The sequence below is a fragment of the Lemur catta genome, chromosome 13 (genome assembly GCF_020740605.2).
Source record: "Lemur catta isolate mLemCat1 chromosome 13, mLemCat1.pri, whole genome shotgun sequence".
NCBI lineage: Eukaryota > Metazoa > Chordata > Mammalia > Primates > Lemuridae > Lemur > Lemur catta.
This window is the reverse complement of record NC_059140.1, coordinates 62,591,130-62,606,723: the sequence shown is the minus strand read 5'-3', so window position 1 is coordinate 62,606,723 and position 15,594 is coordinate 62,591,130. Positions and strand designations below refer to the sequence as shown.

Sequence of the window (15,594 nt, the reverse complement as noted above, 5' to 3'; positions counted from 1 at the left end):
GGAAATTACATACTTCCCCCTCTTTGGCATTTGTTTTTGCTGCTTGATGTAAGCTGTAGCTATTGATTTATTTAATATTGATATTTTTTCTAAATTATTTTTGTTAAGTCTGTGTTCTTTATCACATTGTCTTTAAAATATCTGCTCCTTTAGTTTGTTTTCAGTTATTGTTCTGACAAAGGTTTCCTTGCACATCACAAGAGGAATAGGGAGATAAAGAGAGAGAGAACCTCTCCCTATCCTTTCAAATTGACTCTGTGTTAAGGCACTCCTTCAGCACTTAGCCAGGCCACTTACAACTCTGCCTTAGCCTTCACTTCCTACTTGTGCTGCACCAAGAGGCCAGCCAGATGTGAAAGCTTGGGCCTTCTCAGGTCTTTTCTTAGAATGCCTCTAGCACTGGGCATGCATGTGGCTTTCCAAATTTTCCAGTATATGTAAACATTTTTGAATACCCTAATTTTTCAAAGAAACTCTCTCTGCAACTTTTCCTGATTTTGAAATTTTCTATAGTTGAACCTATTTGAAAATAAAATTTAATATAAAAGAGCATAGATTTTGAGGCCAAAGAATTCTAGGTTAAAACCCAAGCTCTCTGACTTGCTTATTGTGTGATCTTGTGCAAGTTACTTTCATTGAGCCTCAGTGCTTTAACCTCTAAGATGAAAATTATAATATCTACTTGGCAGAATTGTAAGTTTTAGAAGTAATGTGTAATTGGTATATAATGGGAGCTTAATAAATCGAAACTAGTATTATTGCTGTCCATTATATAGAGCTTATGTTTAGTGAAAAGCCAGCATAATACTAGATATGTTACAGGACCAAAGATTGCTGATAACTTAAAAATATGGTAAATCTGAATCCCATTTCTCTTACTATGCTAACTAATGAAAAAGGCACTATAATTATTTCAAATCTGAGCATCTTTTAATACTGAAGGCAAACTAGGACAGATAGGTTTAGAGATGCAATTAGAATGTGTTTCTGGGAAATCTCTATTGCAACCAGAAAGACCCTTCAACAACAGAAATTGACCTATGTTGGGAAACCTAAAACAAAAATAATTGATAATACAACTGGACATTGTAAATAAAAAGATTTAGCATACCTTAAGATTAAGTGCATTTCTTCCACGTACTTGACAGTTTACTACAGCCAGTTTGGTCATGGCTGTTACTGTTTCATATCGAGTTGCTATAATAGTCTTGAAACCTTCACCACGTATAAAATTTCTATCTGATTCTATTATTCTAGTTTTGGTGGTAACTAAATAAAAAAAACATGAAACTTAAATGTGTAATCACTTAGAGTGAAAGTTAAAAGGTATTTATGTTAACATTGAGTTACCCTAAGGGGTTATCTGTATACAATCTCTGGAAGGGATTCCCCCATAACCCTCATCTACCCAATCTCAGCTGTCTGTTTGACAAATTGAGCGTTGTTTTGTTTTGTTATTTAATATTAGATGGCACAACTGTCTTTCAAAAGGAAAACCATATGTTCATAGATTTCTATTTGGATAATTTAGATCATCAATCTCAATCTTTTTCTACTATATGCAATTTAAAAAAATTTTTTGGTCTCACTCTGTTGCCTGGGTTAGAGTGCAGTGGTAGCTCACTGCAACCTCAAACTCCTGGGCTAAAGCAATCCTCCTGCCTCAGGTTCCCAAGTAGCTGGGATTACAGGCATGTGCCACCACACCTGGCTAATTTAAATTTTTTTTTTTTTTTGTAGAGACAGGGTATCACTATGTTCCCCAAACTCCTGGGCTCTAGTGATCCTTTTGCCTCAATCTCACAAAGTGCTGGGATTACAGGCATGAGCCATTGCACCCCAGCCTGCATTTTAGAATTTTATTATGAATTACATAAAAAATTTCTTGAGACACAAAATTAATAAAAAACATCAGATAAGCATAACTCAGCTAGACATCAGCCTCACTTTTTCCTAACATCACCTTGATGCATGATTCAAATGCCCTATGTAATTTAACTCTTAACCTCAGTTTGTAGATCCTCCACAGGAAAAACAAACAACTCAAGAATAAGCCAAACAAAGACCATCTAAATTTAAATTTACTTTTTCATGACCCTTGTGATTTTCACCTTCCATCAAAAATGTCCTATGCAAGTATACACCAAAGTGTGGCAGAAAAATATTTTGAAATTTTATACATTTAACGTTCTTAACCAGTCTGCATTACTTGCATATTTCCCAATCTCAGTAACTCCTATACCATTGCTTCCATGAGAGAAAATAATGCATCCTAGAAGAAAACATTATTTACTTTTTAATTTCTAAAATAGACCCTAAAATAGACTGAAATATGCCCATTTCAGATCAACAGATGTGAAAGTTAGCCATACAATAAAGAAAAATGTACAATGTTATACAGAGATTCCTTGCCTTGGGAGAGGGAATGAAGCAAGAAGGAAAAGAGACTGAGTTAAGACGTAAGTCTAAGGTCTGCTCCTTGCTCTCCTGTCCTCGGGATCTAAGCCTGAGTAGTTGGTTTTTGAGTGGAAAAGAGGGATATGGAGGTGGGGAGGTGATTAGAAATTCCCTGATATATCTCTGAAGGATCTGAAGACCCTTAAACTCACCTGAAACTTTCCAAGGAGAAAAACCACCAAAGTAGAGGAAACTCAATAAAACAGAAGAAGATATGGAAACAACCCAAGTGCCCATCAATACATGAGTGGATTAATAAAATGTGGTATATGTATACCATGGAGTTCTACTCAGCCACAAAAAACAATGGTGATATAGCACCTCTTAGATTATCCTGGATAGAGCGGGAACCTATTCTACTAAATGAAGTATCACAAGAATGGGAAAACAAACATCACATGTACTCACCATCAAATTGGTATTAAGTGAACAACACTTAAGTGCACATATAGTAATAACATTCATCAGGTTTGGGGGAAGAGGGGATAGGTATATTCACACCGAATGGGTGCGGTGCACACTGTATGGGGGATGGGCACACTTGAAGCTCTGACTCGGGTGTGGCAAAGGCAATGTACATAACCTAAACATTTGTACCCCTATAATATGCTGAAATAAAAAAAATTTTTTTAAAGAAAACTATAAAAGATAAATTGATATTTACAATGTATTTTACAAAAATACACAATTAGAACAAAATTGAAGGAAATAAAAACTTTCAAAACATGGAATAAAAATGGCAGCATGACTTGTTTAGGCTAATGACATAGAGGAAACCCAGAAGATAATTTATGCCACAGACAGGGATACAGAACTACTGGGAGGAATGAATAGTGACCTCAGAATGTCCTGTAGTTGTAGTGTTCTACAGTACATAATCTCCTATTAAATACAGCAATTGAATTATTTAAAAAATTTTTTTCTTTGATTTTTTAAAATATTTTATTTTAATAAATATAGGGAGTACAAATGGTTTTTATTGCATGAATAAATTGTACAGTGGTGAAGTTTAGGCTTTTAATGTACCCATCACCTGAAGTGTACCTTGTACCCAATAGTTAATTTTTCATTCCACATTCCCCTTCCAACCTACCGCTTCTGAGACTCCAATGACCATTGTTACTCTGTATGACTGTGTATAATACCCATTGCTAAGTTCCCACTTACATGTGAAAACATGCAGTATTTGGTTTTTGATCTTGGGTTACTTCACTTGGGATAAGGTTCTATCCAAATTGCGGCAAAGACATTACTTCATTATTTTTTATGGCTGAGTAGTATTCCCTGGTATGTCTCTGTGTGTGTGTGTGTGTATATGTATACACACACACACACACACACACATATCAAATTGGTATTAACTGAACCACACTTAAGTGCACATAGCTTCTGAGTAAATGGCTTAAAGGAACTGAAAATGAGGTGAGACATAGTATGTATGTGTGAATCACATACACACATATAAACACACAAAATCAACAATATTTTTATAGAGAGATAATCTTATATACAGTTTCTAAAAGAATTGTATAAATTTAGCATTTACCTTCAATTGGGGTTGGAGTGACTTGCTTTGGGACAGTCTCTACATTTTCATTTTCTGTTACAAGAGTTTCTAGAAAAAAAGAAAAAATGAGACAACTTTTGGATACTTGTAAAAATTCATTTGAGGGTCTTGTGACTTCAGTATAATTGTTCATTATTTAATTAATTAGGATTATCCATGAAAATCCATCAGCATTGGTGTTCTACTTCTGGAGTTCATCTAGATCACTTTCTGAATGAATGTTCATTCTCACTGCTTCTTTATATTAGCTTTTCTGATCCTTTGAGTTTCCTTGTTGGTTCCTATCACCACAGTCTGAATAGAGTGCCCAGTTTGGACTTGGCAGATCTGCAACGTCAGGCCTTCTGTTATTGCCCTATGGCCCTAGAATTCAATGTGTAGACAAAAGATAATTCCGTCTTCCTACCCTGCAAACCCAATAGGGGTTGGGCGGCATCATTTATTTGTATGCCTCCTCTCCCCTTTGCTCTACTTGACTCCATTATTATAGACCATGTTCAGATTGTATTTACCTAAAAAATTTTTTTAAAGAAAACTATAAAAGATAAATTGATATTTACAATGTATTTTACAAAAATACACAATTAGAACAAAATTGAAGGAAATAAAAACTTTCAAAACATGGAATAAAAATGGCAGCATGACTTGTTTAGGCTAATGACATAGAGGAAACCCAGAAGATAATTTATGCCACAGACAGGGATACAGAACTACTGGGAGGAATGAATAGTGACCTCAGAATGTCCTGTAGTTGTAGTGTTCTACAGTACATAATCTCCTATTAAATACAGCAATTGAATTATTTAAAAAATTTTTTTCTTTGATTTTTTAAAATATTTTATTTTAATAAATATAGGGAGTACAAATGGTTTTTATTGCATGAATAAATTGTACAGTGGTGAAGTTTAGGCTTTTAATGTACCCATCACCTGAAGTGTACCTTGTACCCAATAGTTAATTTTTCATTCCACATTCCCCTTCCAACCTACCGCTTCTGAGACTCCAATGACCATTGTTACTCTGTATGACTGTGTATAATACCCATTGCTAAGTTCCCACTTACATGTGAAAACATGCAGTATTTGGTTTTTGATCTTGGGTTACTTCACTTGGGATAAGGTTCTATCCAAATTGCGGCAAAGACATTACTTCATTATTTTTTATGGCTGAGTAGTATTCCCTGGTATGTCTCTGTGTGTGTGTGTGTGTATATGTATACACACACACACACACACACACATATCAAATTGATATTAACTGAACCACACTTAAGTGCACATAGCTTCTGAGTAAATGGCTTAAAGGAACTGAAAATGAGGTGAGACATAGTATGTATGTGTGAATCACATACACACATATAAACACACAAAATCAACAATATTTTTATAGAGAGATAATCTTATATACAGTTTCTAAAAGAATTGTATAAATTTAGCATTTACCTTCAATTGGGGTTGGAGTGACTTGCTTTGGGACAGTCTCTACATTTTCATTTTCTGTTACAAGAGTTTCTAGAAAAAAAGAAAAAATGAGACAACTTTTCGATACTTGTAAAAATTCATTTGAGGGTCTTGTGACTTCAGTATAATTGTTCATTATTTAATTAATTAGGATTATCCATGAAAATCCATCAGCATTGGTGTTCTACTTCTGGAGTTCATCTAGATCACTTTCTGAATGAATGTTCATTCTCACTGCTTCTTTATATTAGCTTTTCTGATCCTTTGAGTTTCCTTGTTGGTTCCTATCACCACAGTCTGAATAGAGTGCCCAGTTTGGACTTGGCAGATCTGCAACGTCAGGCCTTCTGTTATTGCCCTATGGCCCTAGAATTCAATGTGTAGACAAAAGATAATTCCGTCTTCCTACCCTGCAAACCCAATAGGGGTTGGGCGGCATCATTTATTTGTATGCCTCCTCTCCCCTTTGCTCTACTTGACTCCATTATTATAGACCATGTTCAGATTGTATTTACCTATTATAGACTGTCTGTGAGGTTTTCTTGGTAAAACTGGTGTTGGTAGGGAAATGCCATCTGGAAATTGAGTAACCTTTAGTTTCCACACAGAACTTTGTGTTAAAGCGTCAAGCCGCCGTCCTTCTGGTTTAGCAGGTGGAGTACTAGGTAGAGGGCTTAACACTGTTTCACTGAAATCTGCCAAGATGTGCTGGTAAGTATAGCTTGGGGTCTTTGGCAAAGGTTGATACTTGGGGTATGCTTTCTTGTGTTTGGTAGGGATGATTTTGCTAGGAGTAATTAGACGCTTGGAGAATGCTGAAGAAAGAATTAAAATGTCTTCTAGCTTTTTGCTAGTATAAACCTCTTTTACCATCTTTTTTGACTCCCTTGATCTTTTTATTTGGCATGTTTCTTTCCCAAAAACTTGAGTGGAAGCTGCATGACAATTTGGCAAAAATATGGAACCAGTAGAAGTATCTGGAATGTGCCAGTGGACATTCTTAGTAGATTTTAGGTGTGTTGAAATTGTAGTCACTCTTTCTTGTACATGATAATCAACACATAAATTTTGGATTTTGACAGGTATTGGTGATTTATTTCTTGAAACAACATCAGGAAAACTAGTTTTATCTCTTTTAATTGAAATGGTTTCTTCTTGAGTGAACACTACATGTGGAGACTTAGTTTCACCAGTCTTGGCTACACCAAAAAAAGGAAAAAAAAAAAAAGAAAAATTAGATTTTATTTATCAAAGTTGTCGGATACAAAACTTTTAATGTCTTAGCATTCATAACTTTTCTTTACCCACTCACCCCTCTCTCATCTTCTAAAATTGTTTCTATTTGTACTTGCTCAACTACCAGCACTTCTGTTGAGCTGCCTGGGATAAAGTTTGAGTTAACAACTGGAGAAGTGAAAAGGCTACATTGTATTAGATTTAGAAAGGGTAAGGAGCTACTCTTGGAAGAACAGAATTGTAGGAGAGAAGAGTGGGCTATAAGAAAATACTTTTGAGTGATTTACACTAAAATTCTGGCAATATGGATGGATAACATTATTTTGATGAAGTTTTGCTATTTATCATACATCATTAGCACTCTCTTATATGAAATTTTTTTGAGCAAAGATTTATATTTCTTTTGAATGCTGGATGTCAGACCAATGTGTCTTTTGAACATGATAACATTCTGATAGTGCTATCAGGTTCCATAAGTTCATTTAGGTTACAACAATAAGTATTCTTTTCTCTCATAGGTCCAGAAAATGCACTGAGTCTGAATTCTTAGGCACCTCACTACATCAAATATGTCCTTTATTTCCTATGCAACAGAATGTTAAATGACATTTTTCTGTTGTTTCAGCTGAGTGCAATAAATGGTAAGGACCTTTACATTCTAATGTAGATATAATAGATTCATTAAGGCAAAACTTGCAAGCAGATGGCCAAAACAACTCTTTCAACCCTTAGCCCTTCACCCACCTGTTGTTTATATATAAGAGATAGCTAGAGATTGACCTGGGTTCAGAGAGAGGATTTCTTCTGAATAGAGCTGTTGGAGGACTACGCATTTTCCTCTCCCCATAGTGGGTAGAAGGGGGATGATATCCCCCATCTCAAACTAATTGAGAGGGACTCTTAGAGAACCATTTATAGAGAATAAGAGTGCATGCCACAAGGAGAAAATAATATCTCGCTACTCCCTTATCCACCTATCCCACTGATACTTGCAGAGCAGCAAAAACTTACTGGTTCACCCAGTGCCGTCTCCAAACCAGAGTAAGATAAGAGAATCCTTGAAACTCCTTGACTTGTATTTCCTGGTATTTCAGGGGGTACAAAATTGATGCTGATTCTCACCTTAACTATTCCCCACTCCTAGCCCCACCTATGGAGGATACAGAAACTATAAGTTGAAAAAGAAAAGTAAAAGAACAGGGTGAAAGAACTGATCATGCCCCTCTTTCCCTTGGCTTCTGTAAAAATTAGCAGGTGTAGACTGAGCTGGGAGAAGGGACAAGGTTTGATTTTATGCTAGATGGAAGTATTGACTTAGATTGAATTAACTCTTTAATATCTGAAAATGAGACAGAACTAATGTACAAAAGTGACTTGAAAAGCCCTGGGAGAGAGAGGTGTGACACACGAGTTTGAAGGGCAGTGGTAGGAGAAGAATGTTTGCTGCTCTACTTATATGGAACCAATCAAAGCTAGCTCATTCAATAAAAGTTACACCAATATCTTCATTTTCTCACTCTTTCCTATTAAAATAAAACACATTAAAACAGCAAGCACTTTAATATATTCCAGAACAACTCCTTCCAACTACCACCATCTCACCACATTTATCCTCCCCTTTAATGGCAAACTGAAGTAATTTATACTCATTAGTTTGATTTCCTCTCCTCTTATCTTTGTTCTATTTGTTGTTTACTTTATCTATTCTGCAACTTTTAATTAAATTAATAGACTATTTTTAAAATAGTTTTAGATATACAGAAAAATTAAGCAGGATATTATCTTATATCCCTTTCCTGCACCAGTTTCACATGTTATTAGCATCTTATATTAGTGTGGTACACTTTTTACAATTAATGAACCAATGTTGAATAACATTATTAATTTTTACAGTAGACTTAACTCTGTGTTGTACAGTTCTATGGGTTTTGACTAATGCATAAAGTCATGTATCCACCATTATAGTATCACACAAAATAATTTCACCACTCTAAAAATCTTCTGTGCTTCGCTTATTCATCCCTTCCCCTCTCCCTGAAATCCTGGCAACCACTGATCTTCTCAATGCTTCTGTAATTTTGCCTTTTCCAGAATGTTGTATAGTGGGAATCATAAAATATGTAGCCTTTTCAGACTGGCTTCTTTCACTTAGCAATATGCAATTAAAGTTCCTACAGGCCTTTACATGATGTGATAGCTCATTTATTTTTAATGCTGAATAATACTCTGTTGTCTGGATGTACCATGGTTAATTTAGTCATTCACCTATTGAATTGTTTCCAGTTTGGAGATATTATGAATGAAACTAGTATAAACATGTATGTATAGGATTTTGTGTAGAAATTTTTATCTCAACAGGATAAATATCTGGGTGTACGATTGCTGCACTGCTGCATTGCATGGTAAGAGTGTTTTTAGCTTTTTACAAAACTGCCAACCCATCTTCAAAGGTAGCTTGTACCGTTTTGCTTTCCCACCAACAAAGAATGAGGGTTCCTGATGCTCCTCTCTAGCACTTGGTATTGTCAGTGTTTTGAATTTTAGCAATTCTAATAGGTCTGCAGTAGTGCCTCACTGTTTTAATTTGCAATTCTCTAATGTCATATGAAGTTGAGCATCTTTTCATATGCTTCTTCGCCATCTGGATATCTTCTTTGGTGAAGTGTCTATTCAGATCTTTCACCCATTTTTTATTTGGGTTGTTCGTTTTCTTATTGTTGAGTTTAATAGCTCTTTACTTTGAATTCAAGTCCTTTATCAATATGGGTTTTGCAAATATTTTCTCCCAGTCTGTGGCTTGTCCTCTCATTTTTTAAATCATCTTTTCACATAGCAGAAGTTTTTAATTTTAATGAAGTCCAGCTTCTCAATTTTTTCTTTCATGGATTGTTCTTCTGGTGTCATAACTAAAAAGTCATCATCAAACCCAAAGTCACCTACATTTTCTCCTAGTTGTATTCTAGAACTTTTATAGTTTTGCATTTGTACATACATCTATGATTTGTCTTTTGTTAATTTTTGTGAAAGGTGTAACTTCTAGTCTAGGTTCATCTTTTTGCATGTGGATGCCCAGTTGTTCCAGCACCATTTGTTGAAAAGACTATCCTCTCTTCACTAAATTATTTTTGCTTTATTGTCAAAGATTAGTTGACTGTATTTCTTAGGTCTCTTTCTGGGCACTGTATTCTCATCCATCAATTTATTTGTCTATTCTTTTGCCACTACAACAGTGTCTTAAAGTTAGGTAATACTCCTCCTTCTTTCTTATTCTTCAGTATTATGTTGGCTATTCTAGGTCTTAGCCTTTCCATGAAAACTGTAGCATCATTTTCTAAATATACACACAGTAAATTGCTTGGATTTTGACTGGTATTGCATTGAATCTATAGATCATGTTGAGAAGAATTGAAATGTTAACAATATTGAATATTCCTATTCATGAACATGGAATATCTCTCCATTTACTTAGATCTTCTTTGATGTCTTTCTTCACAATTTTGTAGTTTTCCTCAAATAGATCCTGTACATATGTTGTTAGATTTATGCCTAAGTGTTTCTTTTTTTGGGGGGATACTAATATCAATTGTAGTGTTTTGATTTTAAATTCTCATTGTTCATTAGTGGTATATGGGAAAGTGTTTGACTTTTACATATTAATCTTGTATCCTGTAACCTTGCTATAATTGCTTATTACTTCCAAGAGTTATTTTGTTAATTCTTTGGGATTTTCTTTTCCTTTTTTCCTTTTCTTTTCTTTCTTTTTCTTTTTCTTTTTTCTCTTTTCTTTTTATTTTTTTTTGAGACAGAGTCTTGCTCTATCACCCTGAGTAGAGGGCAGTGGCATCATTGTAGCTCAATGAAACCTCAAACTCCTGGGCTCAAGTGATCCTCCTGCCTCAGCCTCCTGAGTAGATGGGATTACAGGCATGTATCACCATACCCAGCTAATTTTTCTATTTTTAGTAGAGATGGGGTCTTGATTTTGGTCAGGCTGGTCTCAAACACCTGAGCTCAAGCAATCCTCCTGCCTCGGCCTCCCAGAGTGCTAGGATTACAGGAGTGAGCCACTGCACCCAGCCTGGGATTTTCTACATATACAATCACACAGTCTGTGAACAAAGACTACGTTATTTCTTTTTGCTCAATATGTATAGCTTTTATGTCATTTTCTAGTCTTATTGCATTACCTGGAAGTTTCCAGCGCTATGTTGAATAGCAGTGGTGAAAAGGGACTTCCTTTGTTCTTGATCTTAGTGGGAAGGCTTTTAGTTACTCATCATTAAGGATGATGTGAGCTGTAGTTTTTTAGGTTTTGGAGGTTTTTTTCTTTTTGCAGATATTCTTTATCAAATTAAGGAAGTTTCCTTCTATTCCTAATTTGCTGAGTTTCTTCATGATCATGTGTTGGATTTTGACAAATGCTTTTCTACATTTATCAATATGATCATGTGATTTTTCTTCTTTAGTCTATCAATGAGATGGATGAAATTATTTAATTTGTGAATGTTGAACCAGCTTGAATATCTAGAATAAATCCCATTTGGTCATTTTGTGTAATTATTTTTATGCATTTTTAGATTCAATTTGCTAATATTTTGTTGAGGACTTTTGCATTTATATTCATGAGAGATACTGGTCTGTAGTTTTCTTTTCTTATAATGTCTTCAACTAGTTTTGGTATTAGAATATGCTGCCCTCATAGACTGACTTAGAAAGTATTCCCTTTGTTTTCTGGAAGAGATTGTAGAGAATTAGTATAATTTCTTCCGTAAAGTTTGGTATAATTCACCAGTGAACCTATTTGGGCCTGGGGCTTTCTGTTTTGGAAGGCTATTTAATAGTTAATTCAATTTCTTTAAAAGATACAGGTCTATAAAGATAGGCCTATACCTGGGCTATATTCTACTTTTATGAGTTTTGGTACTTTATTTCTTTCAAGAAGTTAATATAGCTATTACAGTTTTCTTTTGGTTAGCATTAGCTTGATATTTCTTTAATTATTTTTAATCTATCTGTGTTTTTATATTTAAAATGAGTTTCTTATTGCCAACATATTATTGGACTTTGTTTTTTATTTACTGACAGTTTCTGTCTTAGAACCGGTATGCTTAGACCATTTACATTCTAATTAATTATTCACATTGTTGGCTTAACGTCTGCCATGTTTGTAAAATTTTCTATTCATTGCTGTTGTTTTGCTTCCTTTTAAAAAATTTCCTCTCTTTTTCTGCCTTTCTGGCTTTAATTGAGCACTTTATTATCCCATCTTCTTTTCTCTTAGCATGTCAATTATACTTCTTTTTGTAAAAAAAAAAAAAAATTAGTGTTTGTCCTAGAGTTCACAATACACATTTACACCTAATGTAAGTCTCCTTTCTGCTTCATGGGTATTGCAGGTGTCTTTTAACAGAGTGTTCTCAATTCCTGTCTCCTATTCCCTTTAATGTTGCTATCATTCATTTCATTCATCCATATGCTATAATCATTCAATATATTGTTGCTATTTTTGTTTGGAACAGTTATCTATTATTAATAGATCAAGTAAGAATAAGAAAAATAAAAGTTTTTATTTTAACTTTGCTTATTCCTTCTCTTACACTTCCCCTTCCTTTAGGTAGATCTGAATTTATGACCTATATCATTTTCCCTGTCTCTGAAAAACTTCTTTTTAATATTTCTTTCAAGGCAGGTGTACTGGCAACAAATTCACATAGTTTTTATTTGTCTGAGGATGTCCATATTTATCCTTCATTTTTGAAAGATAATTTCACTGGCTTCTTTCAAGATTTTCTCTTTGTCTTTGGTTTTCTTCAGTCTGAACATGATTTGCCTAAGGCTGTTGTGTTTTATTTTGTTTTTGGTTTATCCTGGTAAGTGCTCCCTAAGCTTCCTGGATCTGTGGTTTGGTCTCTTCATTATTACTTCAAATACTTCCGCTGCTGCTTTCATTATTTCATCTCCTTCTGGTATTCCCATTACACATATAACTTAGGTAATTGTCCCACAGATCTTACATATTCTGTTCTTTTTCTTTGTTTAATTCTTTTTATTTCTTTGCATTTCAGTTTGAGAATTTTCTACTGATATACTTCAAGCTTATAGATTCTTCTCCCAGTCATTCCAAGATACTGATGAGTCTATCAAAGACATTTTTCATTTTTTTACATTGTTTTTGACTTCTAGCATTTCATTTCAGTTTTCCCTTAGAGTTTCCATGTCTCTGCTTACATTGACCATCTGTTCTTACATGTTGTCTACTTTTTCCACTAAGATATTAATCATAGTTATTTTCAATTCCCTACCTAATAATTCCAAGGTCAAAGTCTTTCTGAATATAGTGCTGATGCTTGCTTTATCTCTCCAACGGTGTGTTTTTCTAGTCTTTAAGCATGCTTTGAAATTTTTTGTTGAAAGCCAGACATAATAGAAATTAAGGTAATTGTATCTGTAGGTGCCAGACACTTTGCTTTCCTGTAGTTTCTTTTTTTGTTGTTGTTTGTGTGTTTTTCCTCTTTTGTCTTTGAGCTTCTCTATGAACTCCTTAAAGAGAGTCTGCATCTTAGAGTTCTCTTAGTTGTAATCTACTGTTCTTATGCTGGAGACTTCTAAGGTGTAGGGGGTAGTGTGCTACAATTTTATGATTAAATTTCAATTTTTTAGTGGGCCTGAACCCTGTGCTGTAGCTTTCAAAAGTTTTTCTTAGCCTTTTCCCCACCTTACATGAAACTGGAAAGCTAAAGGGAGTTAGAGATGTCTAATTTTCCCTTCCCCCAGGTCAAACAAAATTCTGGTAATCTGTTAATAGTTTCTCTTAGAGGGTATGTATTTGTTATGGAAAATACTCTGGGAGTATTTTTAAATGGTTACTTTTCCCCTTCTCCTGGAGAAAAAACTAGCAAACTTTTCTCTGATCTTCACCAGAAGAAATTGATTGGGGCACCTGAAGATAAAACCCATAATATTGTAGGCATCTCCGACAATTTAACACTGAGATACCAAGGATTTTTAACTCTCTTGCTAGCCCACATTCAATCTCCAAAAATTGGTCAAAATTAGCACCTAAATGTTCCTACCAGTTACTGGCTCAAGAATCTTCTATTCCCAATAAGCTGATCTCAGCTGTGATTCCCTATATATTTGCCTGTCTCTCCAGACATTGGGATAGTAGTTTTTCCTGTGACCTGAATTCTCTGATGAATCTAAGAAAAGTCATTGATTATCAGTTTGTTTGTTTTGTTCTTATTGTGAGGATGGGAGTAGTGACTTCCAATGTCTCTACATTTTAGTGCTGAAACCCAAGTCTCCTCACATTTATTTTTCAAACCATTATGACCTGGAATTTGCCATCTCTACTACCAAACTGTTATCACAGAGTTATTATTGATATCTTGTTGCTAAACCCAATGGATACATGTTATTGTTAATCTTTATTTGACTGCTTTTAGCATTTGATACTTTAATCCACTCTCTTCTTCATGAAATTAACTTTCCCCTTGGCTTCCATGATAATACTCTACCATTTTTCCATTCCTACTACTCTGGAAATTTATCTCTCCTTTCTAGGTAAATCTCTCTCAACTCACCATTTAATATTCCTAAGGGTTCTATATTCATCCTTCTCCTCATTCTAACTCATTTTCCACATACAATAATAATTCTAAAATTTGAGTCTGGAAGCCCTAAGCACCTAAAACTCCTCATGTCCAAACCTAACTTATCAGTCAGCTCTAGGAGTGCTGATTTTACAAATAAATTTTGTCAATGAAATAAATATGAACCTACTGAATCTAGGAATGAGGGTCAATCACTGTACTTGTAGAGTTGAATTGGATGTATTCATCTCACAACAAACATTTAAGGTATTAGTGAGTGTCTTCACCTATTGTGATCCTGAGCTGTGCAAGTCAAGTAATTTCTATGGAAAAACACACATACCCGTATGGATTTTCTTCTTACATAAAGACAGCTTAAGCAATTTTGGAGGTAAGGGTCTTCGAAGAAGTTGCGGGTGCTTTTGCATTCTAACGAATAAATGCTGTTTTTCATAATTCTTGATTTAAGTGAGAATTGAAAAGTTATTGAATGTTTAAATTGTTGCTGAAAAAATAATGTATTAGAATCTAGATTACATTTTAATGAAAATTATTCTGTGTTAATAACATATCGAATCCAAGCAAAATTCCTTTATGAAAAAGAAAGGGTAAAAACATAAATTTTTAAAACTTCTAGAAATAATCCAGATAAAATTTAGGTTTATAATTAATAGAGATTTTAAAATATGTATACTATTACACGCCAGGAGCATTCTAAAATTCCCCATGTTACTACAAAGTTCAGTCTGCCAATGTTATTTCAACTAGTAAATATTGATTTTTCAGAATAGTAGAAATGACATTTTTTTTCTGTTTCCAAAATCTTATCAGTATAAATTTAGAAAGAGTTTTTGGCCAAAAAGATTGTGTGTGGGGTCTCTCCATTATAATAGCCCCCAAGTAGATATTATTATATAATATGTATCATATTATATAAATATGTTATTCTATAAGACCAGCACTATCAAACCAGTCACAAATTTTCTTTCTATAATAATGACTTGTTTTAAATTTAAACGACTATACTTAAGCTATAACTATTTAATTCAAAAATAAGATGAGCTTCACTATAATATTTCCCAGGACTGCCGGGAATCTCAATTAGTACTGTTTAGAAATGGTGTGAGAAAATGCACCCCAAGTAATGTGGTCTTAGTTTGCAGGGCAACATCGAAAGTGCCTGGCACATCACTAGGCCGTTGATTGCCAAGAAGGGAACACTTGCACAAGTGGGCCGTTTACCGCCAAAAGATAACTTTGCACACAAGCACTCAAGGGTTGC

The 15,594-nt window shown here is 34.4% G+C and overlaps 1 protein-coding gene across 1 annotated transcript in view; it reads right to left on the bottom strand.

The window, feature by feature from the left end:
* LRRC63 (leucine rich repeat containing 63) overlaps positions 1-14,740 on the bottom strand; it is a 32,121-nt gene extending 17,381 nt beyond the window's left edge. The window contains exons 1-4 of the mRNA XM_045567270.1: positions 14,656-14,740; positions 6,000-6,683; positions 5,467-5,535; positions 1,112-1,269 (exon numbers count right to left, since the gene is read on the bottom strand). Coding sequence (XP_045423226.1) covers positions 1,112-1,269; positions 5,467-5,535; positions 6,000-6,683; positions 14,656-14,740 — 996 coding nt within the window. The remainder of the gene's footprint in view (positions 1-1,111; positions 1,270-5,466; positions 5,536-5,999; positions 6,684-14,655) is intronic.
* Between the last annotated feature and the right edge of the window lie 854 nt (positions 14,741-15,594).